Source organism: Acomys minous (assembly GCF_964271855.1).
Source record: "Acomys minous genome assembly, chromosome: 4".
Lineage (NCBI taxonomy): Eukaryota > Metazoa > Chordata > Mammalia > Rodentia > Muridae > Acomys > Acomys minous.
Genome location: NC_140486.1, coordinates 73290779 through 73318673, shown reverse-complemented (window position 1 = coordinate 73318673; position 27895 = coordinate 73290779). Strand labels below are relative to the sequence as shown.

Below are 27895 nucleotides of genomic sequence, written 5' to 3'. Positions count from 1 at the left end.
CTCTGTGAGTTGGAGGCTAGCCTGGTCTATGGAGCAACTTCCAGGACAGCCAAGACTATACAGAGAAACCCTGGAGACAGAGAAGGAGGGACGGAGGGAGGAAGAGAGAGAGGGAACAAGAGGAAGACAAGGAGTATTTTTAAAGTGTTCATACACATTACATCTCATATTTTGAGACAAACTGAACTTGCTGAAGAAAAGATCTTCCTGTAATTTTCTTAATAGGAAAGTGAGTGGAGCTTTAAAGGAAAAAGATTTTCAGTGAGTTGAAATCCTGTGGGGCTGCTCTTTGTCCGGTGTCATGGTTAAGCTATGGTAGCTCTATGATACACTGTGTACTAGACACCAATCAGTAGTTTGTCTACTTACTCTAACTATAGTCAATCCAGCCTTTCTTTTTTCTTTTTTTTTGTTTTGTTTTGTTTTTTGTTTTTTTTTGTTTGTTTGTTTTTTGTTTTGTTTTTCGAGACGGGGTCTCTCTGTAGCCTTGGCTGTCCTGGACTCACTTTGTAGATAGACCAGGCTGGCCTCGAACTCACAGTGATCCACCCGCCTCTGCCTCCCGAGTGCTGGGATTAAAGGCGTGCGCCACCACGCCCGGCTTCCAGCCTTTCTAAAAATAGTTCTTTCCATTTACAGAATAGCATGGAATTTGAGTCTACCCTGGAAATAAAAATAAGATACATTTGTAAGTCCAAAAACATGTTTAGAGGGCAGGCTCCCAGAGAATTGTTTTAACTTTTTAAAAATTTATTCAGATTACAACTCAATTGTTATCCCATCACTTGTATCCTCCCGTTCCTCCCTCCCTCCCTCTTTCACCCTATTTCTCTTGCCCCACTAAATGGTCATAGGCTATCAAGTCTCATCCTGGTAGCCTGCTTATTCTTTCTTTGAGTGCCACCAGGCCTCCCCACCAAGGGGAGATGGTCAAATATGGAGCATCAGAGTTCATGTCAGAGTCAGTCCCCGCTCTCCACATTACTGTGAAGAATGCCCTGTCTACTGGGTAGATCAGAGTAGGGGTCTGATGTTTACTGCTTGTATTATGCTTGGTTAGTGTAATGGTTTGAACAGACCCCCCCCTGGACCTCAATCTACCCATCACGGTGTTCTTCTTGTAGGTTTCTAGGACCCTCTGCATCCTTCTATTTCCCCATTTCCTAAATTTCTCTCACCTAGAGTCCCAGGGGGATGTCCTCACTTCTATCCCAATCTCCTGGTAAGTGAAGAGTTTAATGGGACATGCCTTTTGGGCTAGTGTCCATTATAAGTGAGTATGTACCATTTGAGTCTTTCTGCTTCAGTGTTAACTCATTCAGTATGATCATTTCTAGTTCCATCTATTTGTCCACAAATTTCAGGATTTTCTTGTTTTTAATAGCTGAGTAGTATTCCATAGTGTAAATGTGCCACAGTTTCTTTATCCATTCTTCAACTGAGGGACATTTAGGTTGTTTCCAGGTTCTGGCTATTATGAATGAGGCTGCTATGAACATGGTGGAACATATGTCCTTGTTGTGTGGAGGAGCATTTTCTGGGTATATTCCAAGGAGTGGAATAGCTGGGTCTTGAGGAAGCCCTATTCCCAGTTTTCTAATAAAACGCCAGATAGATTTCCAAAGTGGCTGTACAAGTTTGCATTCCTACCAACAATGAAGGAGTGTTCCCCTTTCTCCACATCCTCGCCAGCATGTGGTATCACTTGAGTTTTTGATCTTAGCCATTCTGATGGATGTAAGATGGAATCTCAGAGTCGTTTTGATTTGCATTTCTCTGATGTTGAGCATTTCTTTTTTTTATTAATTTATTCATATTACATCTCAGTTGTTAGCCCATCCCTTGTATCCTCCCATTTCTCCCTTCCTCCCACTTCCCCCCTACTCCCCTCTCCTATGTTTGTGTCTGAGGGGGACCTCCTCCCCCTGTATATGCTCATAGGGTATCAAGTCTCTCCTTGATGACCTATTATCCTTCCTCTGAGTGCCACCAGGCGTCCCCATCCAAGGGACATGGTCAAATATGGGGCACGAGAGTTTGTGTGAAAGTCAGATCTCCTTCTCCACTCAACAGTGGAGAATGTCCTGTCCATCAGCTAGTCTGGGTAGAGGTTCGAGCTTTACTGCCTATATTTTCCTTGGCTGTTGCCATAGTTTGCGGAGGACCCCAGGGCCCAGACTCGCCTGTAGTTTTCCAGGACCCGCTAGATCCTTCTATTTCCTCATTCTCCCAGGCTTCTCACACCTAAAGTCTCAATAGGATGTCCTCCCCTCTTACCCACTTTCCTGGTAGGTACAGTTTTTCATGGGGACGTACATCTTGGACTAGTGTCTCGATATAAGTGAGTATATACCATTTATGTGTTTCTCAGCCATTTGATATTCCTCTGTTGAGAATTCTCTGTTTAGTTTTGAGCCCCATTTCTCAATTGGGTTATTTAGTTTGGTGGTGTCTAATTTCTTGGGTTCTTTATATTCTGTATATTAGACCTTTGTCAGATGTAGGATTGATGAAGATCTTTTCCCAGTCTGTAGGCTACTGCTTTGTTCTGTTGACAGTGTCTCCTGCCTCATGAGGTCCCATTTATTACTTTTATTTTTGTGCAAGCGCAAACACATAGGCCAAAGGACATCTTTTGGGAGCTGATTCTCATCCACCTGTAGATTCTGGAGAGTGAATGAAGGTCATCAGGCTTGGAGGCAAGCTTGTGTACTGCCTGAGCCATGTCCTTAGCCTCTAACACAACCTATTGTTAAAACAAATCATTCGCCCATTTATAGTCAATTTTCATTGCTACCTTGTCCCTAAACAAGCCATGGCCTGCTTATCACTACCCTTTTGAGTTTTCTACCAGTGTTCTTGAAGTGGAATGACAAATTTCAAAATCTCTTCAGTCCTCCTTAGTGCAGTATTCTTGAGTTTAATGCACACTATGGGCTGGCCCTGTGGTGTGCTTCAATGCTGAGTAGTACACTGTTAACCCTAACATATAAATGTACTTCATTCAGTTTATCTACTTACCCACTGGTGGGTATTACATTTACTTCAGGGTAAATATTTTAGAACAAAATTGCTATTTAATGACTTTTTTTTTATAATGTAAGAAACTCTCAAACTGTTTGCCAATATGGCTATACTCATTTAAATGTCATACTGGCAAATGTGAGTCATGGGTTTTGTTGTTGTTGTTGTTGTAATGATGCTTTGTTTTTCATTCTTCTCAATATTTAGTAATGTTACTTTTAAAGCTAGGTAGTAGTTGTCTTATCTCTTTGTGATTTTAATATGCTTTACCACAATAAATAATGTGCTTATTAGACATGTGTCACTTCTTTGGTGAAGGCTATTCCAAATTTTAATTGATTTTTTAATTGCGTTATTTTAGTTCTTTATATATATTGATACATAAAGTACTATATCATACAGGTGTGAATTTTGTAAATTTTCTAGTACATTTTAAAAGTCCAAGATTTTTTAAATTGGTATGGTTCAGTGCATGATTTTTTATTTTATTTTATTTTATTTTAGGCAGAGTCTTACGATGTAATCCTGACCGGCCTGGGACTCACCATGTAGAGCAATCAGGCCAACTGGAGATTCCCCTACCTCTGCTTCCTAAGTGCTAATATTAAAGGTGTGTACCACCACAGAATAGTTTTTCAAGTTTATAAGTTGTACTTTAAATAGCATTTTTAATACATCTTTATTTAATCATAGTTACAAAGATTTTTACCTTGTATTTTATAATTTTTATAGCTATTAGCACTTATATTTCAGTATATGTTGCTATTTGTTTAGCCATAAAATTAACCCATACTCCAGATGTGTTATGTGGGTGTGTGCAGGGTGTTTATTCTTACATCAGTGGTTCACTCCTTTTCTATTCAATGACCATAACACCTTCATCAGAACTGGTTGACTGTGCAAGTGTGCTTCTGAGCTTTATTCTGTTCCATTGCCCCCACCACCATCTGTTCCACAGGACGGGTCCTTAGGTGTCTCTCTGGCCCGCAAGCTGGTCAGGCCTGGTCGCTGCTCCACAGGCGCTCAAGCCCCGGGGTGAACCTGTTGTTCTCCCCTCCCCACCTGCCTGAGTCACATGAGAAGGGCAGTCTCCTTCTCCGGTTAAGGGTCAATTAAAAAAACAATAGCCCAGGTGGGGTTCCCAAGTCTGTTTCCTAAATTCCTTGTCCAGTATGACTCCACTCAGTCTGTCACAAGGTATTCATGGGTTGCCCCAAGGATAAAGCTCGCCAAGATTACTTCTACCTGTGACAAAACTTAATCTTTCCCACAAGTTACTGAAATTCACACTGAGAAACCAGTGACTGCTAGATTTGGCTTTTTCCACCCATACTCTACAGGGAAGCAATGGCAAATAAAACTATACTGTAGAGTTCTCAGATACCCTGTGCTTGCCACACATAGTGCAGTTATCAAAAACACCCTGTCCTGTTTCTTCTGTGAGGCTTGATCATATAATTTCTGTATCCCAAAGAAGAATATTACAAAATGCCTTCTTTTGCTCAAAATAAGGAAAGTACAGCTACTGTGTTGACAAAAATTACTTGTTTTTATTTCGTGAAAGAAGAGGATACATAATGGAGTGGGTGTTTATGGGTTCCTGGGGAATTGAACCCAGGACTCTTTCTTTCCTTTAAGATTTTTAGAATCTTTCATGTATGAGTGTTTTCCTGCATATATGTATTACACCATGGGTGTGCCTGGTGCCCACAGAGACTGGAGGTGGATGTTGAATCCTCTGGAACTGCAACTACAGTTGGGAACCACCATGTGATTTCTAGTAACCAAACAAATATCAATCCTCTATTGGAACAACAAGTTCTCTTAACCACTGAGCTATCTCCCCAGTCCTTACTTTTTTTTTAAGGTTTTTATTCCTTTAGAATTTCATATCATGTATTTTGATCATCTTCTTTCGCTTCCCTGAACTTGCAGATTCTACCTACTTATCCAACTAAATGTTCTTTCTTTCTCTTTACTTACTTACACACACACACACACACACACACACACACACACACACACACACACACAGCGGGGGGGAGCCCAAAAACAAAGTCAGCCATGGAGCATGGAGTCTTGTGTTGTTTAACTACTGACCATGAAGCCCACCCTGGGGTGTTATACCCAGTGTAATTCCATTCAAGAAAAGTGAGTTTCCTTCTCTCAGTAGATATTAGTTATAAGTAGCTTCTTGACTAGGAATAGGACTTTATTTGTTAAGCTTTATAAAGCAAACCTTCCCACCAGATTCATAAGGATTATCCTGACACTTCTATGCCTTTTCATTTAGTGTAGCTAGAATCTACAGAAAAAAATTCATCTCACAAGAGCTAATGTTGGGAATTTGACAGTGACTTCACTTTATCTCTTGAGATAAAATTTGTATAAAATTAATCTTTGAAATGCCTTCCAGTGTAGGTACTTGCTTTGCCATTCCATTTGCTTGTTGTCTTTAATTCTTCTGATTAATGTTGTAAAAGTTGAGTAGGATTCTAGCAGAGCAGTTAATAGATTTACCTAAAAATTTGGCACTGCTATTGTAAGTGGACTCTTGTATTTCCTGAGATCTGTGTCTAGAATAAATAAGGAAGGTTGAGCTTTGCATTCTGACATTTGCCTTCTTTGCTAAACTATTACAGATCCCAAACGTCCTACTGTAGATGGCCTACAAGTCCATGGTCTGGCAGCATGCCCTACAGGTTGCAGGCAAGATCCAGCCATAGTCTAGTTTTGCAAGAAAAAACAACCAAGCAAACAAAACAAAAACTAGGTAGTATATGTACTACAGAAGTAGTATATAGCTGATCCTGACCCAACACCATCACATCAGACATTAATATTGTATTTTTTTATTTGTATTTAAGGTTTGCATGTATTTAGTTTCAGAGAAGCTAAAAATCTGCATGTGTATACATATACATACATATCGTATACATACATGAATTAATGATAGTCAGAGTTTTGTTTTCTCTATTTCACAAGAAAAACTTAGCTCTATAATTGTGATATTGTATGGGGTTAGCGTACATGTTCATGTATATGGACATATGTATAAAAGTTAGAGGTCAACACTGGGTGTCTTCCTTAATCACTGTCTTCCTTACTTTTTGAGATAGAATCTCTGAGCTTAAAGCTCACCAATTAGAATAGGACTAGCTATCCAGCAAGTACCAAAGATCCTCCTGGATCTACCTTCCCAGCACTAGGATTTCAGGAGTGTGCTGCTGTCCCCAGCTTTTTATATGGGTTCTGAGGGATTGAGTTCAGATGTTCACACTTATGTGCACATACTGAATGGCCTCCCCTTATTTTTTTTTTAATGATGCTTTATGAGAGCAAGTAATTCCATGAATTTTAATCAGAAGTTTCGGGGGGGGTGCGTAGATTGGACAGGTAATGTAGAAATCTAATGGAAATTTGTCACATGTAATTGAGGTAAAGTGTTTGTAAATTCTCTAGAGATTTTTATTAAGATACATGTGTCGGAGTATGCATATGTATGTGTGTACCTGTGGTGCTCATAGTTCAGAAGAGGCCATCAGATCCCTCAGAGCTGTAAAGAGTTGTTTGCTGAACACCAACTTGTTAAATGAATGTTGAGATCTGAACTCCAGTTCCCATGATTGCATAGCAAGTGCTCTGCCACGCCATCTTACCAAGACCTCAAGAGAGGTTCTTAAGACATCTATTTTCTCATTCCAGCAGTTTCCATGTTCCCCACCATTGGTCAGTGTTATCCTTTACCTGCTACAGACCATGTAAATGTTCTAGCTACAGTAAACCAACCACTGTGGCACATACCTGTAATCAGGAGGTGCATATCTATTTCATATCTGCCCTGTGATACACCATGAGGCCATGTCATGGTCATTGTCACTAATTATGACCAAAGTGTATTATCCAGGCGCTATAGCAGATACAAGGAGAAACCAACTTGTTCATTAACTTTGTAAAATGTACTAAGCACTTAGCTAAGACTTGGGAAGTCAGCAAGGCTGCTTTCATGTTTCTGTGTTACACTCTGTAGATACTTATACTGACCACATAATCTTATCTAATCTTAGAAAGTTGTATATTAAGTTGCACTTATTCTAGCTGTACCAGTATAGAATAATGTTATCTTCTAATATCTCACAAGACACTGATACTTTGAAAGGCTCTTTACGTTTCAGCCCCATCTTAGTATCCCTTTAAAAAGTTTGACTGATGACTCTGAATGTTCAGCCAAGAGAGTGGTATCAAAAACTTGCTTGAATTTATCTAAAAATTCATAATCAGTGCTGAATCTGAATTTGTTTGCCCAAAGGACCACAGTGCCTGGCTGGGAAAGGTACACCATTGTAGCAAGCAGTTTATCCAGGAAGTAGTGATGGTAGACAACATCAGAGGCTAGAACATAATCATAATAAAAGGTTGACTTAGGGAATTTGTGGTCCAGGTCTTCCCCCCATACCAGTTCTTTCACTTCAGGTAGATGAGCTGTGCATTCCAGTGTGTTTTTTAAAAGATTGTATTGAAGATTTCCTAGAACATCAGGCAGATCTGTTGCTGTGACTTGGGCTCCTAAGAGAAAAAGAAATGGTAATGCTGCCTGGAGACTTATAAGCAATGGTAATTTCCTTTGCTAAAAGACAAGGAACATCTGCATGCCTGACCTTTTTACTGTTGCTATAGGCTGAGCAAACTGATATAATTCAAAGTAGACAGTTTCCTCCTGTACTCACCTGTGCTAAGATGTTTGGCACCATGTTTGGTGTCAGTAGTACTCCAACATAAGCATGAATGCCGAAAGGAATCAGTTTTATACCTTTGGGCTCTGAACTTCTTTGCATGAAAACTACGTAAATTAAAGCAGTTGACTAACTTCTCCAAGACTATCATCTCTGAATAACTAATGATGCCTGTTAAAAAACATTTGGAGGTGATTCAGTGAAATTGCGGCCAAGCCACACTCTGTCAGTAGTAAGAAATCAGAATTGTCACAGAATTTGAAATGAAAACAAGAAAAAACAAACCTAAAAGACTGGACACAATGGAAACAAGGCCCGGTCCAGCACCAATTTCAAGTATCTTAGCATCTTGAAGATTTAATTCCTCTGTATGGTCTTCCAAATATTGGCACAAAGCTGTAGCCTAAAAGAAATTAACAGCAATTTTATCTTTGGAATTGGATTATTAGAAATAAGCAGTAGACTGTTGTGTGCTCGTGGCTGAGCATTAAAGCATAACACTAAATATTTTTAGCTTAGTGTTCTGTAAGAACCAAAATAGCCAGATACAGTAGCTCAGACCTATAAGCACAGCACTAAAGAACTTGAGCAAGCCTGAGTTACTATATGATTTTGTCTCCTCCCTGGTTTAAAAAGAACAAAAGAGAAACTTAATGTCATACCTGTGTCTGCCATGAGTGTTATAATTCTACCTAAGGAACTGGAGAAGTGGTTGCACTCTTACAATAAATTAGGTATGTGCTCTGAAAAATAGCAATTCCTGCCAGCTTTGTCATGTTGGTTCTCTAAGTACTTCATGTAAGTTATATAAATTTTAACAGCGTTCTCTCAGCTCTTGTATAAAAGTTCAGACTAATTAGATCTTAACATTGGACAACTGGCCAATGTAAGTGGTTCTCCCCCACTTCCTCTCCCTCTCCCTTCCTGCCTCTCGATTCACAAACACTGTCAGAATAGTACTTCTCAAAGTGTTCAAAGTAGCTTGTTAAAGATGTAGATCCTTAACCTCTGTAGGTCTAGGTCTGCACATCTAGATCAGGTCTGATAATGCCAGTTTGGACTATAAATGAGTGAGCAAATAAGTTTTTGTGAATGATGTCAAATACCCTCTTCATCTTTTGTTCATTCTTTGTTTTCACTTCCGCTAATGAGATATAATACCTCATTGATTCATAAAAACGTTGTTTATGTCAGCTGGGCATGGTGGTACACACCTTTGTTCTCAGCACTTGGGAAGCAGAGGCAGGAGGATCCAGTGAATTCAAGACCAACCTGAGATATATATAGATATAGAGATAGAGATATAGTGAGCCCCATGACAGCCAGGACTGTGTTGCCAAATCAAACTCTGTGTGTGTGTGTGTGTGTGTGTGTGTGTGTGTGTGTGTGTGTGTGTGTGTGTGTGTAGACAGAGAGAAAGAGGAGAGAGGGGGGGAGAGGGGGAAGAATAATGAAATATTAGCAATGGTCTGGGAAAGCTAAGATAAGTATTAGCAAGAGAGTAATAAACCCATATATACACAGGCCAGAGTTATTGTAGTGTAGACATGGAGAAGAAAAGCAGTTGATCTCTGTAGTTTGCAGTCCACTTTTGATTTCAGCTAGGCAAGAAGTTAATGGCCAGGAAATTCCTGAACTCCTGCTCTTACCATTGTAAGTCATAGGGTGAATTGCCTTATCCCCACTGCATCCTATGTTCCTGTTGAATAGATACCTGCAAGGGTAATGGCAGTTATCTATGCTGCCAAGGTACTCTAGTGGCAATGCTACGACATGTGAACCAGTTAGAAATTACTGTTTATGTAGCATAGACAAGGTGTACAGGTGGGACTCAGCCAAATAGAGGCCACTTGAACATCAGTAGTGCCTTCCTGATGCAGGAAGAGAAGAGCCAGCTGAGGAAAGATGCAAGTGGCCTGCCAGGTGAGAGTACCAGATGTCACAGAGCACCAAGGTGAGGAAGGAGGTTTTGGTTGGCAAGGAGAAAGTTCTTATGTGGACCTTCAATATTGAGTAACACCCAGAGTGGCCCAGAGAATATACTCTGAGAAATCTTGTGAAGATGACTGAGACCAGCCTTCCTCTGAGAACACCCTGCTGGACAGCTGCACCAGAAACCACACAGGAAGTACCATTTTCCCACTTACATTCACTTTGTGCAGCTATCTGAAATAGATGCCAAGAGAGGCTAATTTGGTACACCACAGGCTGAGGCCTTTTTTCCCTAATGTCTTAATATCACTGAGGTTACCTGTTTGTCTGATATAATAGGAAGAGAAAGCAGGGAGGTTCAGTGTTTCCAAACTTCTGGTTAGGGAAAAGACTTTTACTGAAAGGAAATCATACCAATGTTTGAATTACTTGAAACCATAGCTCCTTTCTCCCACTTACTGCCAATCCTCAGGACCACCTAGAGAGTCCCGTGTCACCCTATTCATGACTGCTCAGTGTGGCACAGATCCACTATCATGGCTTAAATTCTCTTTACCATGTATATGTGTCATTAGACAATTTTTAATGAATAGTCACCTCCATTAGCCAGTTATCAGTCAAAATCTACATTTGAATAAGATCTCAGCATAACTCCTAAAAGTCTGTGAATTTTCCTCTGGACCCTTTCTAATCTTCTGGACAGCCTTGCATTGGAAAATGTGTTACTCCTGGCCCCCAGCACACCCAAGAGTTAAGGTTTACCAAGCCTATAAACCTTGCTGAACTCTGGTATTCTCTGCTATGAAGTAGAAATAATATTGCACTACAGCTAATGTTGGCCTAAGTGTAGTGCCTCATTAATCTTCACGATTATGTCAGCAACTAGTTGTTACCATTAGTTCACGTTTTAAATATAGAAACTAAAGAAAAATGAACAAATGACTGTGATCACACAGTATGAACGATCCTTACTAGCACAGCAAACTAGAGGTAGAGAAATGACTCCTGAATGTTTGCTCTGAAGGGCCTTCCATTTACCATGTGAAAGAAGAATGAAATTAATAAATGGCTGAGAATAAGGGGAACCCAAAAGTGCCTATTGCAAATTCTAAACAACACATTTTTAACTTTGTTATGTAATAGTTGTATCAGTTTTACATCCCATTTCCAGTGTATTCTACTTATATCACTTGGAAATATTTCAGTAAGTATTGTTTAGGGCTATGGGTGTGTGTAACTCAGTAATGGAGCACTTATTTATCATGATGAGAAGAAGGAAGGGAAAGGATGGGCAGGGAGCAAGAGGAGGAAGGTCCAGGAATGGGAGAAGAGGATTTTGCTTCTAAGCCAGAGCTGCTGACAGAAATGCTCTATGTCTGAAGAGCCCAAAGTCCTGGGGAGCCAGTTGGTTACTCATCAATTAGAAAAGCACAGAGGTAAGAAAGCAGATGAACAGTTGTCCTAGGCAACACAGATGTACAAAACATTTTATCTCCAGAAAGCCAGACCACAAATAAATGTAGCAGTTCTCACCCCTGGCCACACCACCGTGCCATAGTTCTCGATAGATTCTTGGATGATGATCTTCTTGCCTGCAAACCAATAGTGCTCTTGTGTGTAGCTGGAATAATCTGTAGGAACAAACTTCTCGATGCTACAAAGAGATGACTCTATCTTGTCAGACTCTATGGAGCAGAAAAATCAATTAGGCTTCAATAAGATGAAAATAGATGAAACTGAAACTGTTTCTCTAACAAGGGAAAGCCACCATCAGTAGAACGCAAAACTGAATTACATAGGGTGATAAGAGCATGGAATTCACATGTGGTACTTTATATTATGGCAAAATGGCAAAGGCTGCTCCTAGTCTTTCCTTAGGAGAGGACTGACGAGGGGAAGACCCATCCCCACTGTCTTTTCACCAAGAAAAAGCTGGTTGTCTACAAAGTGACCTGGATGAGCTGTCTGTATATGGTGGAACTAGATAAACATGCATGCAGCTATTTTTAGGTCTTAGAATAAGGTGATGTTCCCACATGTTGGCAGGAATATGTTCTCTTAAATCCACAACTACCCCCTCAAAAGGCCTAAGTTACCCACAGTTGAGCCAGCTCTCCAAGCCTGGGGAAGCTGTTAACTGAACTCCAGATATTAAATTACAACTGCTTTAAATACTCCGTTAGTTCCATGAACCATGATAGCAGTTCTCAAATGTCATAAAATGAGGAAGAGAGTACCTGACGGGGCTGGTATCATGCAGTCACAAATCATCACAGGTTTCCCAGTGTTAAAGAAGAGCAGTGAGACAGAATGTCAGGAAGGATGATGAAGATGCTGAGCTACCAGTCATTGTTGGCTAAGGATTAAAGTGGCACCAACAACAGGTACACTGAGTTAGAGCAGAAGGGGCATGTATACATTTCTGCCCTAGGATGTGAACATTTGATGTCTTTTAGAGCAGCAGCCACTCAGGGTGAAAGAGAAAGATGAGTTTGGCAAGAACCCTACTCAGTAGGAGCTTCCTTCAGGGCAGGCCTGACAGTGACTTCAGGTGATGTTGACTGTTGCATAGAATTTTTAAAAATAAACTGAGGCTCTGTGTGTCCATGTTTGTTCATTTTTGTTTCCTAGAAGTTTGTTGTATTTTATGAAGGTGTCAGTGTGGCACATATTAGGAACAGATTCTGCGCACATTAAGGGTGACTGAGTCATTTATAAATTTGCCTAGGGGAAACCCATAGTTCCTCTAATGGTATCATGGTTGTTAACAAACAGGCGGTTTGAATTTACACCACTCAAAGGAGAACCTTTTGTACTGAGACAAAAGAGATTCACTGAACTTGCAGGAGCCTGCTCAAGAGCCACAGTCCTTGTCCCAATCTCTCTGCTATAGAGCTGCAGGGCACAGACCCACAAGCTTTCTCAGTGACCTGACAAATCAGCCCTACCTTTATGAATGAAGTCCTAGACTACTACAATGGGGCTGTGAGCTAGTGCTGAATCTTCTTCAGACAGATAGAAATCCAAGGAACACAATGTGGAATGTTTCATTCCCAGTCCCTACAGAGAGGAAGAGACACTGATCCACAAGGCTTTAGAAGGACCCTGCATAAATATACCCACCGTGGGTGGTGTTTGTTCTAACAACAGCAGATGGAAGTAATCTGTCAAAGTGAGATATGTTAGATGACTAAAGGTAAGATTTTAGTAGTTTTTAAAATTGATTATTTCGTGTGTATGAATATTTTACCTGCATGTATGCAGGTATGTCTGTGTACTATGTGGGTGCACTATATGGTGCAGTTTCTGCAGAGGCCACAAGAAGGAATCAGATTGTAAGCTACATGTGGGTCCTGGAAACCAAACCTGGGTCCTCTGGAAGAGTAACCAGTGCACTTAACCACTGAACCATCTCTTCAGCTTGAGATTTGAGTAGTTGTAGTTAACCTTTGTCTTTAATATAATCAAATGTTACTTGTGGCTAAGTAACCCGACCCAAAATTCATGAAATTCATAGCCAGAACAGGCTACAGGCTGTCTCCATCACCCCAGGCCATCAGGGATTCCTGTCAGCTTTCCTCTATCCTTGTCACACCCAGTGCACATGCCTGTCTCTTAAGGACCACCATTGTGGCAACTTAGTTTTCTCTCCATACTACAGTTAAGTTGGTGGGCTGATGTTCAATAGCTCATCACTTCATAGATAAGTAAACAAGTTTTAAGTTGATAGTTATTTTATCCCTATCAATATTATTGCTTACTGTTATTTATTTACTTATTTTAAGACATATATTGGTCTTGAACTCTTGATTCCTCTGTCTCAGCCTCTCATGTACTGGGAATACTGATGTGCATCACTGTGCATTGCTTCAGTCAATCAACATTACTTTCAAATTTGAATGCCACAAATTTTTCTCTGACTTCTGCACACATACTGTGGCATGCACATACTTGCACACATAATAAAAATGTACTAAAAACAAAAATTTACATAAGGGTACATGAGATAGCCCAGTAGTTAAAGGTGCATGCTTCCAAGCTTGAGGGCCTGCCTTACTGATTCCTGAACCCACATAGTAGAAGAAGAGAACCAACTCCAGCAAGTTTTCTTCTGCCTTCCATAGGTGTGCCAGGACATGCACGTGCACTCATGCACAATAAAATAATACATTACATAAAATGTAACAAAGTTTTATACATGAGCGTATAAATTGTTTCATGCAAGACCCTCTGAAGGTCTATAAAAAGAAAAATATCTGTATTAAGCTTTAAATATTTTCATTATAGCTACAGTAAACATAATTTTTAAAACAGTTATGTTTTAGGAAAACAGCCTCTTTAGCAGAAGTGAAACATTCTTATCGTTTTAAATGGCTCTCAGAACTGATCCATGCCCCGATGTAATTCTAAACTTCCACATTGCTCTAAGAAGAAAATAACCCTGATGAAGATCTGCTAGAGAAAAATGACAGGAATGCTTCTGGGCAAGAAGTAAAACCATCTAAATTTCTTTTGAAAAAGTTTTTAAAATAATAAAAAAATTAATTAAACCACTTTTTAAAAGAGTTTTTAAAGTTCTTGTTTCACACATACAGCACTTTCAGACCTGCATACATGGCAAAACATTGGGGAAGTGATAATGAAAACTATAAGGTCATTGGTTGTATAAAGACATTTTTCTGCTATTCTCTATTATAGTAAAAATAAAATAAAATCTAGGGTTTAAAAGAAACACAAAATCTATGGCTGGAAAATGCTATAAGGGCTTACCTACTGAAGGTCCTGAAAAACCATCCTCCTGTGGAGTCCTCGGGTGCTGTGCTGTGTGGAGACACTGGTCCATAGTCAGAGCCTGTGGAAAAGACACTTCAAACCCAGCCTTGCAAGATTCCAGAAGGAACTGCCTATCACCTTATCATCTGCTGAGTTAAAAAGAACCTCTGCTTGTCAGGTTGGTTCCTCAGGGTAAGGCAGCTGCCAGAGGGGCTGTGTTTGCAGAGTGATATGCAGTCCCTGAGCTTAAGAAGAAATGCAAACCAGAACAGGTGCACCTAGAAGCAAATGCTGCTGTTCCTTTTCATGAGCCAGTACCTTAAAGCTCATCATTAAGTTCTGGAGTTTTAATTGTTTCAAATAGCTTTTGGAAGATAATTTCAGTGAAGAAAACCTGTCCAACATTGGCTGCCACTGGGGGACACTTGTGGATTGTGGTTTAACGGAACCCAGCTTGGATCAGACTCTGAAGCTATGCTGGAACACAGTGGAAAGCACTGTCCTCTTGTAGAGTAATCAGGCTTCCCATTTTCAGTACCTGGCATCTCCTTAATCCCCTCCCTCACATATAGGAAGACTGATTTGCAGCAAGAGAATTGTAAGGAACCACTGATAGGCACAAAAGCCACAGCCTGCTAGAACTGTGGGATCCAGGGCACTAACTTGGTGTTTGCTGAATGTACAAGCAGACAGTGCCATTTGGAGGTTAGTGAGATAAAACAGAGACAGGGCCAGCACTAGAAGTGTTTATCCATTCATTGTCTTCAAAATCACAATACCTCCATTGCTATTCCACCTACCTGGGAGGCTGAGGCAAAAGAATCACAAACCCAAGGCCAGGCTTGGCAATGGAAGAGGCCCTGTCTCAAAGTAAAAAGAGTTGTAGCTGAGTGGTAGACCACTTGGCTTCATGCATCAAGCCTGGGTTCAGTGCAGAGTTAAGAGGGGACTCAGGCAAGAGAATCACAGATAATTGATCAGTGTGCTGTCTAGTTTTGTGTCAATTGACACACGTTAGAGTCATCATAGAGGAAGAAGACTGAGTTGGGAAAAAGCCTCCATGAGATCCAGCTCTAAGGCATTTCCTCAATTAGTGTTCAATTTGGAAGGGCCCAGCCCATGGTGGCTGGTACCATCCCTGGGCTGGTGGTCCTGGCTTCTATCAAAAAGGAGGCTGAGCAAGCGATGGGAAGCAAGCCAGTAAGCAGCATCCTCCATGGCCTCTGCATCAGGTCCTGCCCCCAGGTCCCAGCCCTGCTTAAGTTCCTGTTCTGACTTCCTTCAGTGATGGATTGTGATCTAGAAGTATAGGCCAAATAAACCCTTTCTTCCACAACTTGCTTTTTGGTTATGGTGTTTTGTTGCAGCAATAAAACCTGCTTAAGACAGTGACAGAACAGAACCAGGAGTCTGAGTGGACATGCAGCAGCAAGTCACACTATACCAGGAGGTGCCTATTCCACAATGGCTTCCTTCAATGATTCCCAGTGCTTAGTATATATTAATACACACAGTACATGACATATTTAATCTTTCTAACAAGGTTCTGTGGTTTTCTCATCTGCATTGACTATCCCGAGCTTACTGCTGTTTTCAAGATCTGCCCACATCCTGCTATATCAGGTACTGAAGGTGGTGACCAGGCATGCCAGCCTTGTAAAATCAGTGCTGCTGAACTTGCTTACATCCAAGCAATTGGGCCTGTGAATGAACAGTGAATACCAGAGGCAGTGTGACTCTGGAGTCTCTATGCAAAAAGATATCAAATGGGATTGTGACTGTGGTGTGGTCTGGTGAAGAGAGAGTGTCTAAGAAACAAGACTGAAGTGAGTGAGAGTGGTGTGGCATTTGCATCAGTTCAAGCTCCAAATCAAGTAATTACCTCAAAACTCCAGTTTAACAAGCTAGCCAAGAGTGTTTCGCCCACATGCCTCACAGGAGCATCTTTCTCTTTGCAGACACTTCCTTGTCTTAGTTATTAATTTTTCCGCTATTCAGTAACTTCAGAAAGTTAATGTTTCCACTTTTAAAAGTAGCGGACTGATTACTGTGAGGTTCAAAACTGCTGTTGATGTAGTGAGAAGCCTGTGTTAGAATCTTGGCCCTGTTGGAAACAATCTGCTTTGACAATGCAGCTAATTGTGACACCACCCCCCCCCCCACACACACACACACATACACATAAGGTTGGAAGACTGACAGCATTAATTCATCAAAGCCTTTTTTTTTTTTTTTTTTTTTTTTTTTTGGTTTTTCAAGACAGGGGGTCTCTCTATGTAGCTTTGCCTGTCCTGGACTCTCTTTGTAGACCAGGCTGGCCTCAAACTCACAGTGATCCACCTGCCTCTGTCTCCCGAGTGCTAGGATTAAAGGCATGTGCCACCACACCCGGCCATCAAAGCCTCTTATACATGCTGTTCCCTCTGCTGGTACCACCTCCAGGGTAATAGAGTGGACATACAAAATGACTGCTTCCAGGGCTATGAGGTGGACATAGTATATAACCACTTCTAGGAAGCTGTGGAATAAGCATGCTGTATAACACTGTAACAAAGTGTCTGTCTGTCACTGTGGGATGCCACAGATGTAATCTAAGACATTTCTTTATTTCACATACAAGAGAGGGAGAACATGTTTCAGATAAGGACCAGGTAAGAGTTCTTGAGAAAATAAATGACCCTTCCCGCCACTATTGTTGATATGAAAAACTTATTTTCCCAAAAGACAGCTGTGTATTATCTACTATTATCTACTTAGAATCTAATATTAGTTTAACATATGTTAGTATTTACTATTAAAGAATTTGATCTTTCTTAAAGCAACTCCTAGTTATTGCCTTCAAAACCCTCAAAACCTTTTCAAACTATCAGTTTAAACATGCCTTTACCTTATGGAGCAGAGATCGTAGTTTGTGTGGCCTTCACTCCCCAGTGTTTTTTATATAGGTCTGCACTTGAAATGATGAGCTCTTCCTGACCAAAAGCCAACCAGTAGAAGTTTGAGTTATTTATGGTAGCATTACCCAGAGGATTCACAGACACATTACTAGATCTCTCTCTCTCTCTCTCTCTCTCTCTCTCTCTCTCTCTCTCTCTCTCTCTCTCTCTCTCTCTCTCTCTTTCTCATCTCTATCTCTGCCTCTTTATCCCTCTCTATCTTTGTCTCTCTATTTCTATCTCTCTCTGTTCAGCACACATTGAACCCTGGCAACATGAAGTGGAATGTCCTCCAAAGATCCATAATGTCTAAACAGAGACTAGCTCTTTAGCTCTGTAGTGCCCTGTGGCTGAGGGCAAGGAGAAATGGAGACTTCTCTTTCAGTTATTCTAGAAATGGAAGGACGTGGGGGAGGGAATGAATGGCAACCAAGTGTGACACATTATGAAAATGACATAAAGAAACCCAGTATTTTGTAGCTAACCTAAAGGAAATTTAATTAAAATAAGTATAGCTTGGGTGGTTGGGGTTTCACATAGGCCTGCACAAACACTCTTTACTGTTCAAGAGGCACGCCTACCCAGGATGCTAAGGCTAGCAGCCGAGAACAACATGAACCACTACCCAGAAAAAAACAAACAAAGTGTTTTTCTAGGAAGAAAGAAATCTACTCATAAGAAGCCTGTATGCAGGGTGTTTGAAGTGGGGGCAGAGGGAACAGAACTTTAGAAAGACTCCTCCTAAAAAAAAAGCTATGGACTGAAGGAAATCCCTTCTTAGGGAGGAAGCTCAGTAACTATTAAAATAGAATCCAGGTCATGAAAAGTAAAGGTTCAGGCAGATGGGACTTAATGAAATATCCAGAGTCAACAGTGACTTGAGTGCATAGAAAAAAAACATTTACTCTTCTGTCCAACCTTAGTCATTATTCTGCCATCATCATTGTTAGTGTATTTTGTCACATTCTCTGAACTCAGGATCCTTACCTGGGTTGCTGGAGTTGCATGCATACTGTGTCTGTTTTTCTTGTGCCTTAAGGGGCAAAGCATATTTTCCCAACTCTGTCATTTGGAAGTTCTCTTTCTCCCAGTGCGCCCAGTTTTCTGACTACACCTTTGTTTCTAACACTTACTTCTACTGGTTTCCTTCATCTCTATGAAAACAGAATCAACATGATCATCACAATTTGGTTTAAAAGATATAGGAAACTTTGGGAAATGGATTACATGGTATCACACATCTGTAATCTGGTTGCAGGGAAGAGAAAAGTTGGAGCACAGCCTGAGCAATTTAGGACATTTTATTTCAAAATAAAAATAAAGGGTTGGAGGTATTGCTCAGTGGTAGAGCACTTGCCTAGCTTGCCAGTTCTAAAAATGACTGCAGCATATATGACATAAATCATAAGACATATTCATTCTAAAAGCTTCAACATGAAAAAAGGGACTGAAAAGGAAAATTAAGTATACTTAATTCCACTATCAAGAAAAGATCATCAACCTAGCTAGTATTTTATTTTTGTAATATAGTCTTTACTTTTAAAAAATACATAAAAAGAGTGTGGTCTTTGTTTACTTGTTTATTTTATCTTTTTTTTTAAAGCTATAGTGGGAAAAAGGCTGGATAGGCATGTGTGTATTATTTCAGGGTTTGTGTGTAACAATCTTTTCTAAAGCTTCTGTAGCTGCTTTAAGAAGTAAATCACAATTCTGTTTCCTGGACTCAAATGACATAGATCAGAGGTTCCTAAACAAAGGACCATTGGGAACTATGTCAAAAATCTGTAGACGCTCTAAATCCCAGGCAGTCTTGCTTAGAGGCTTGAAAAGGAGCCTACAGGTTTGAATTCTCTAACTAAGAATTATCCACTGATCTCCTTGCAGGTGTAGTTGCTGTTTTTGAGCTTGAATCTTGGTGTTCCAGGGGTCCACCCAGATCTCAGGGAAATGACAGGGACACACACTGTTTCAAGTGCCAGCCCATGAAGGATTAGGACTCTTCAGGGTGCATTGATGAGGTAAGGTTCCAGAGTTGGCTTTGGGCTCAATAGGAAAGAACTTTCTAACAAGCACTGCTCAGAACAGCTGTTCCTGGGAAGCCCTAAAATGGCAAATGGGCCAGATATAGAGTGAGAAGACACTGAAGGCTGGCAGGCTTAGACAGGGCCCATAGGCACTGTCACTTGATATCCCTCAGCACAAACCTATCATCTTCACTGTTTGTTTTTCTGGGGGGGGGGGATTTTTTTCCTGTACAATCCTAGCTCTGTCACCTCTGGTGCTCATAGGAATCCATCGTCTCCTTCCACAGAGAACATTGAATAACTTATAGAAGCATATTTGGTTGTCACATCAGTGAACAAGGGTGCTATTAGCATCTAGTGCTGGAATCCAGGATGTGGCACAGGGAAACACAACAATATTCTGGCCTCAAATGTCGACAGTGCCAAAATAAAAAAGCTCCTCACAGACAGTGCATCAGAGTTGCCATGCAGGTAGACTAGAGTGGAATCCTAGATACTAACCTTGGATAAGTATCTGACCTCCATTTCTCCTCAGTGTCCTCGTGTATAAAATAGAGATGAGTTGGCTAGCGTTCAGAGAGCAGTTAGCACAGGAACAGTTGTGAGCTATATCCTCCAAGTATCCAGAAGCCCTGATATTACTGAGTCTGGATTCTCCATGAAGCAAGCACAGAGACAGAGATTCAAAGGGAATCGTTTTACTTGGGAAATGTAACGAGCAAAGAAGGTGAAAAATTAATACCATGTGAATGAACTACAACTAATCCAGAAAACAGTACTGAGAGTGAGTTTATTGGTGTGGTAAAACTAACCGTTTAACACGTGGACCAATTTCTGATTTCTGCTACCAGGTTAGGAGTCATGGAGCCTGGCCTCCATAGACCACAGTTTCAGCAGCTTCTGTATGCAGTTGCCTTTTGTTGAGGTAGTCTTATCAAATCTAGAGAAAGTACAGTCTTTGCTCGAGAATGTTTTAGCTACCCAGAGGCTTTTTTATTTTCATATAAGTTTTAAGATTATTTTTTTCCATTTCTGTGAAGAATAGCATTGAGATTTTAACTGATGTTGCTTTTAATCTGTAGATTGTTTTTGGTAGGGTGGCTATTTTCACAAAATTAATTCTTCTGATCCATGAGCATGGGTCACTCCTGTTCTTAAAGCAGACTTTTACTGGTTAAAAAAAAAAGTTGTATTAATAAAACTGTCAACTTCAGTTGTGTGTAAATCACCAGGCTTCATGTTATCATAATAGCCAAAAAAATATCCTGGGGCTCAATTGTGAGCCTGAGAATTAACTACAAGAAGAATGCAATGCTTGGGAAAGAGGTTTGAATGAGAAATTCTGACATGGAAAATTTGTCAAGGACCATCAACATGGCTCAGCATGAAGAAGTACATCCTGAAGGATGCTGACACCCTCTGTCTGATCTCCGAAACCCATAGTAGGGGAGAACACAGTCCTCAGAGTTATCCTATGACTTCCACACACGTGCTGTGACATGCACACACATATGCTCATGCATGCATATGAGCATGCACACACATACACACACACACACAAATTGTGTATATATAATAAAGTATTTTAATATTTAAAAATTTCGAAATTAGAGTGAGTTTTACAGCAATATTTCCTCAGTCTTACACTTCAATAAATGGCAGGTTTCTGACATAGCCTGAACCAAGCACATGTAGTGCCAAATAGATTTAGCATTCTGTGCACAGCTCTTCCTTTATTGTGAGACTATGGAAGAAACATATTAAGTTCCAGTTGTTTTTCTGTTAGACCTGTTATCAAAAAATTTTAAAATAGAAATAACTACATGTATCTACTCTCCAGTTCACAAGAAAACACACTGGTTTTCTACTAAAGCCATTTTTCGTGAGCTTTGAGAACAGGTTACTCAAGACTCTGCTGGGTACAAACACCTCCAGCAACATCTTTGTTTCTATGATGCCACCCATGGCTTTGAAGCATGGGCTTTTGTAAGACTTAATTGTAACTGACTAGGCTCTGATTTTAGCCATGGCTCTTGACCACTGTTCAGAAAGATAATTTTTCCCCAACAGATTTCTATTAGGAAAGAATGTGTTTACCTGGTGGAACTATTCTGGAATGTTCCATGATGTGACATGCCTTCCATTCTTTCCCCCTTCTAGTATAAACTTAGTTTGAGAGGCAGTTCTATGAGATTACATTGTCATAGCTTGGAAGATGTGCTAAATTATTTAAGCACCAATCCTGGCTTTAAAAGGAACTGAGAAAGCCTCTGTCTTTTGGAAGCTTTGTCTCCTATACTCTCACTTTGCAACCTCAGATAAACCAGTCTCTAAAGCCCTATCCCCTTCTATCAGAGACATAATTTCCTTTAAGATATCTACTTCAAAATGTTCTGAAATGAAATACCTCTGGGCCGTTCTCTGGTTTTTCTTCTTGGCCCTAGAAAAAGCATAAGCCTGGATACAGAGATGATGGAACCTTTCAATCAATCTGAGCTGCCTCATAGACACGTCCTTGCCAGGGCTGCCTCAGAGAATTTCTCCACCATCCTATACACTCAAGACAAGAAATTATAGCAATACATGACCACAGTCATTATTAGCACGTATGATTACAGGGTAACCTGAATTATGATTCATGTGTTTGTAGCTGTGTGTATGGTCTTATCACTGTGACAAGAAAAAAAGCAAAGGCATAACTTGGGATATTAATGGGAACTGACTGATGAATTAGAAAGAAAGGGATGAGTAGTCTGAAATAATAATAATATAAGAAGAAGAAGAAGAAGAAGAAGAAGAAGAAGAAGAAGAAGAAGAAGAAGAAGAAGAAGAAGAAAAAGAAGAAGAAGAAAAAGAAGAAGAAAGCCTACAGTTATATAAATTATTTGTGGTGTAACCCCATGATAATCAAAATGCTAATTGTTATAATATCTGGATGGTTGCATATTGGGTGTTTTTCCTTACTTCACTGCCCTAAACTGAGGTCCTCTTAAATTTTAGTTAGAAGTGGTGTTCAGGAATAGGGAGAGAAATAAAAAGGTAATTCAGTATAAGGATATATTTTCAGTTGCTTATTGCTACAGGCAATCAGAAATCACTTTTGAGGATCTTCATAAAATGTAGATCAAAATTAACCTCCCAGAGGTTGAAGATGGCTATGCCAGAAGCATAATTCTGCATGTTTCCAACTTGCTCAACCAATGGAACCAGAGGGCTTAGATGTCTTGCATCAGAGACAGTATGTGGAGAGGCATGTCTGCTGTGGTGGTTAATCTTGACTGTCACCTTGCTATGATTTAGAATCGCCCAGGAGATAAACCTCTGAAGGAAGGTTCAAGGTTGAGTTAAATGAGGGAAAAGTATCCATACCGTGATCCCAGTGTGGATGGTGCCTGTGCATGGACTGATCCTCTGAATTCATACCTGTTTGTTTCCTGGCCACAGATGCAGTGTTACCAGCCATCTCACGCTTCTACCTCCATGAGTTCTCTGCCAACATCTGTGCCCTTTAGCTGTGAGCCATAAGAAACTCTTTCTTCCCATAGCTTGCATCTGTCAGATGTTGTGTTACAGCAATGAGAAAAGAAACTACTAGATGCTTCTTAAGGAAGCCAGAAACAGGGGGAAGGAGGAAGGTTGAAAGACATGCTCTGAGTATTGTTGTGGTCTAAATATAAAACATACTCATAGGCTCCTGTGTTTGAACATGTGATGATCTCAGCTTACAGTGCCTAGATAGGAGCTAGCTGGAGGACATGAGTCACTGCAGCAGGCCTTGCGGGTGTTAACCCTTCCTGATACTGTGTAATATAACAAGTCTCTAAAAACTGCTACACCATGCCTCTCTACTTGTACGGACTGTAGTACCTAAAACTGAGAGCCAATATTAATCCTTCCTCCTTGGCGTTGCTTCTGTCAGGCTTTTTGTCATAAAATAAAAGTAACCAATGAACCCATTTATCTATGAACTAGTCAGTGGATTAATCTCATAAGGTCAGCACTTTCATACACCAGCTACTCAGTACTGGATACAAAGCCTTGAACACATTTTAGGGGAACACTGCTTCTCTAAAACATAACAGATAGCCTGGAAAAACAAAATTATAGAGTTAACAAAAGAGCTACTGGTTGTTGAGTCAGGAGAAGTAGGGACTGGGGGACAAACAGCACAGGGGAACTTTAAGATAATGTAAGTGCACTGTGCAATACTGAAATACTGAATGCATGCCATAACATTTATCCCAATCCAGATAGTGTATGTTATTGAGAGTGAGCTGCAGTGTGCACTATGGGCTTTAGTCCTTAATGATGTTAATGTAGGATGACTGATTGTAACAATGTACTCCTGTGGGACAAGGTACTGGCAGTGACAGCTGTGAAGGTATATGTGACACAATTGTGCTGTGACCTAAAACTGCTATTTTAACAATCCATTTGAAAAGCTTCATACTCAACAAAAATGAATGGCAACTAAAATCAAGGATTTGGGGATTTTGTTTTAGTTAAGAGGTATTTACCATTAAGAATACAGTAGAGTCTGTAATAATTCCCCAAGAAAAAAATCCTGCAGGTTAATATTCTGTGGATTCTTTCTCGCTGTGTTAGTAGAAAACCCTGAGTGGCGATCAGAATTCAATCAACAACTTAGTGCAAGCTGAAACCCTGAACTTCCAGGCAGCTTAAGTGCTTTGCACATGTAAAAAGATCAGCTGATTGGTGACAGACTTGGTTCTCTGCCTGGCACAGAAGTAATGATGGCATCATCACTGGCTCTCAAAGAGGATCATCTTTTCAATGCTAACATATGAGTCACTCTAGGTATTTGGAATAAAAACACAGTGGCTCTTCCTAAGGGAGAGGATTGCAGCGTACCTTAATACATAGACAGTGAGATCAGAAATACTCAATTGTACACATATGGAAAACAAAGCTCTTATTTTGAAGAGTCTCTTCAGAATCCCAGAGTTTTTATTTTTATTATAATTTATTCACATTACATCCTGATTGTTATTCCCTCGCTCTTATCCTCCAATTCCCACCCACCCTCCCTCTTCCACCCCACTCCCCCCCCACCATCCCTGATGGTGGGGCTCCTCCCTCACCATTTGGGCACAGTCTATCAGGTCCCATCAGGGTAGCCTGCATCCCCTTCCTCCCTGAGACCTCAAGGCCATACCGGTAAGGGGCAGCAATAAAATTGCAGGCACCAGCGTTCATGTCAGAGGCAATCCCATCTCTTCCCCCTCTCCATAAATATGGAGCATGAGCTGTCCATCAGCTACATCTGAACAGAGGGTCTCCTTACTCTGCATGCATTGTCCTTGGTTGGTGCGTCACTTTGTGCAGACACCTGGGCACAGATCCGCTAGCCTTGGTGATCTCCCTATGGAGTTCCAGACCCCTCCATGTCTTCGATTCCCTCCTGCCACACACACACACTCTTCCATACAACTCTCAGCTCTCCTCCCATGGATTGGCTGCAAGTCTCAGTATCTGTCCTGAACCCCCACTAGTTAGAGTTTCTCAGAGGACTTCTATGTTGGGCTAAAATGCACTTATAAGTGAGTATTTAGCGTGTGCATCTTTCAAGGCCTGGGTTACCTCATTGAGGATGATCTTTTCTAGTTCCATCAATTTGCCTGAAAATTTCAAGATTTCCTTGTTTATGATAGCTGAATAGTATTCCATTGTGTACATGTACCAAAGTTTCTTTATTCATCTTTGGTTGATGGACATCTGGCACTTTCTCAGAAAATTGGGAACAGTGCTACCTCAGGGCCCAGCTATACTATTCCTGGGCATATACCCAAAAGATGCTCCAGTGTACAACAAGGACATTTGCTGAACTATGTTCATAGCAGCCTTATTCATAATAGCCAGAATCCAAAATCCAAGTTTAATCAGAACAGAGAATAAAAATGCCACACTGCTTTCCCTTGAGAGACTGAATGTGACTAAAAGTGGACTTGACTGTAGAGATCTGCATCACTAATGTGTCCCCATACATGCCACTTGTAGCCAGAAACTCACATCCAGCTTTCCCAACCATTTAAAATCTTTTGCATTAACAGATAGCCTAGGAATGGAACATACAGCTTCTCTGTTCTGGGCTTTCCAAGCATAATGGAAGCAGATTGATCTGACCTTTCACAAATCCTTTTCATACTACCCATCTTAAATCATTTTAGATAGACTAAAGCTCATTCATACTGATATGCCTTATTTATCGGGCATCTTTCCCCATTCTCTGTTTCAATATTTCATAGGTGCAAAATTGAGCTTGGCCCCTTTTTATAACAGTTATCTCTCACCACTCTCCAGTGGAAAAAACAAAAACAAAAACTAACCCTGACCTAAAAGGAGATAAGAAACAGTGTCTTCTAAAACCAAAATATAAGCAACTATGTCCTGGGAAGACAGATTTAGGTTATATATACACATAATATATAAGTGTATATAAATGTAGGAAGAAGGAAATCTAACTAGTGATAAGTTCATTTGGCATGTTCCTCAATAGGTAACATTTACTATCTCTGTATTTTGTTTTGTTTTTGAGGGTTTTTTTTTTTCACGCTTAACCAAAACTCCTAGACAACAGAATTTTTTTTTTAAAGTCACAAATGGGCAGGATATTTAGTTGGAATATAAAATAATCTAAAAATGGTAAAATTGGTAAGGTACAAAAGATAATAGTTCTAAAGATACATCTAAGTGAAGAGATGTCAAAAATAAAAAGTATTAATTTTAAAAATGTTTAGAGGTTATATCAGAACTAGAGATAAACTCTGAAATCAGGCCCTACCGTAATCTCTCTCTCTCTCTCTCTCTCTCTCTCTCTCTCTCTCTCTCTCTCTCTCTCTCTCTCTCTCTCTCTCTCTCTCTCCTCTCTTATCTCTCTAACAGAACAGGATTCTGTACCAAAGGAAAATATTATGGCTTGTTTACTTATATATGTGTATGCCAAATGTATGTATGGGCACCATATGTGTGCAGTGCTGAAGGGAGTTGAGAGAAAGCTGTGGGTTCCCTGGAACTGGAGCTACAGGTGGTTGTGAGGCACCACATGAGTGCTGGGAACTGAATCACCATCCTCTGCAAGAGCCATAGGTGAGGCACATCTCCTACTTCATATGCCCTGTTTTAGGACAGAGATTAGAACACTTTCCCTTGGGAAGCTATGATAGCTTTCTTATCTTTCCTTGGTAGCACTTTTTCTTTTAACCCTCCTGCTTAAGCCTATATTAAAATATCCTTATTGCGTCAATATTAAAGTCACAAATCCTGGTTTTGTCACAGAGGAGAGCCTTTAAACTTAAGGGACTCGTTGGGCAACTAAGGCTAAGCATGCGGAGCTGTGTTTCTGTCCTTTCTGCTGTATTGACATTTCTGTCAGTTCATGCTGAGCTTCCTCTTGAAGCACAGTTGGTGAGTTTGTTTGTCTGTTGCTTGGCTGATCTGTCCCTGTAAGCATGGCTCCTGTTTTACTTTGCTTCTGTTTGTTTCTGGCTAGAAACCCACTTAGAGTTTGATAAGTGTCATTTGCAGTTAAAATACAAATCCCAGCTGGGAGATGGTAGTGCACACTTTTAATTCCCGTACTCAGGGGGGCCGAGACAGGCAAATCTCTGAGTTCAATGCCATCTAGATTTATAGAGCAAGTTATAGGACAGCCAGGCCTACACAGAGAAACAAAGCAAAGCAAAACAAAACAAAAACCAATAAAAAATAAAAATTCCATTGATTCATCCATACCCTGCTCCTGGTGGAGCAGTGCATGGGGACACCATCATAAGAGCTGATCCCCTAAATGGCATAGGCCACACTCTTGCTTCCCTGTGTCTCCTCATCCTGGAGATCAATTCAAGACACAGTGAGGAATGTCACCAAAGCAGAACACTGTGGGTCAAGAACACATTAGGAGCAACTGTCAGTACTTCCTATTAACCCAGAGTTCCATTGTTGCTTTTCTTGCCTGACTCAGCTTTCTGTAAAGCCAATAGATTAGACAAAAGGAACTTTACCAGCTTCCATCTTCTATGGTGGTCTGAAGAAGGGGTTGACCTTTGTAAACTTTAAAATAAAAAATAAATATGGGCTGGAGAGATGGCTCAGCAGTTAAGACGCTTGTTGCTCTTTCAGAGGACCTGGGTTTTGTTCCCAGCATCCTCATAGTGCCTCACAACTGTTGGAGGTTGGTCTGGTTGCTGCCCAAATGAGCAGACTCATGTACCCCAAAATGTTTGTAACCTTGCCTAAGACCTGATTACTGTTTGACAAATAAAGAGTCAACACACCTGGGCAGGGCAAATGGGATAGGTGTGGATAGGCATGGTTCTAAGCCTTGGAGAAAGAGATAGGAAGAGATGAGAGGAGACCACAGGAAGAAGAGAGAAGGAAGAGGCTGGCGCCATGGCTTAGGTGGAGGAAGAAGCACATGGCCAGCATGGATGGAGGCTTTGGTCCAAATGGAGAG

The 27895-nt window shown here is 40.5% G+C and overlaps 1 protein-coding gene and 1 long non-coding RNA gene across 2 annotated transcripts in view; one reads left to right on the top strand and one right to left on the bottom strand.

The window, feature by feature from the left end:
- Window positions 1–430: 430 nt before the first annotated feature.
- Window positions 431–27895, top strand: part of LOC311596868 — a 39042-nt gene continuing 11577 nt past the window's right edge. Inside the window, exons 1-2 of the long non-coding RNA XR_014779012.1 lie at window positions 431–3634; window positions 19283–19416. This is a non-coding gene — a long non-coding RNA (uncharacterized lncRNA). The remainder of the gene's footprint in view (window positions 3635–19282; window positions 19417–27895) is intronic.
- Window positions 3670–17355, bottom strand: METTL21C (methyltransferase 21C, AARS1 lysine). Its single transcript, XM_084779438.1, has 5 exons — window positions 17350–17355; window positions 14460–14541; window positions 11223–11374; window positions 8043–8160; window positions 3670–7590 (listed from the first exon to the last, which is right to left on the bottom strand). Exons 2-5 carry the CDS (start codon window positions 14530–14532, stop codon window positions 7196–7198), a joined length of 738 nt encoding a protein of 245 aa, XP_084635564.1. The 5' UTR covers window positions 14533–14541; window positions 17350–17355; the 3' UTR covers window positions 3670–7195.

Coding starts and splice junctions, on each gene's coding strand:
- METTL21C (XM_084779438.1), bottom strand. CDS start 14,532: ATGGACCAGTGTCTCCACACAGCACAGCACCCGAGGACTCCACAGGAG. Junction 8,161..11,222: donor GCACGGTGGTGTGGCCAGGG/GTGAGAACTGCT, acceptor AATTTCTTTTAG/GCTACAGCTTTGTGCCAATA. Junction 7,591..8,042: donor CATTGTGTCCAGTCTTTTAG/GTTTGTTTTTTC, acceptor TTTTTCTCTTAG/GAGCCCAAGTCACAGCAACA.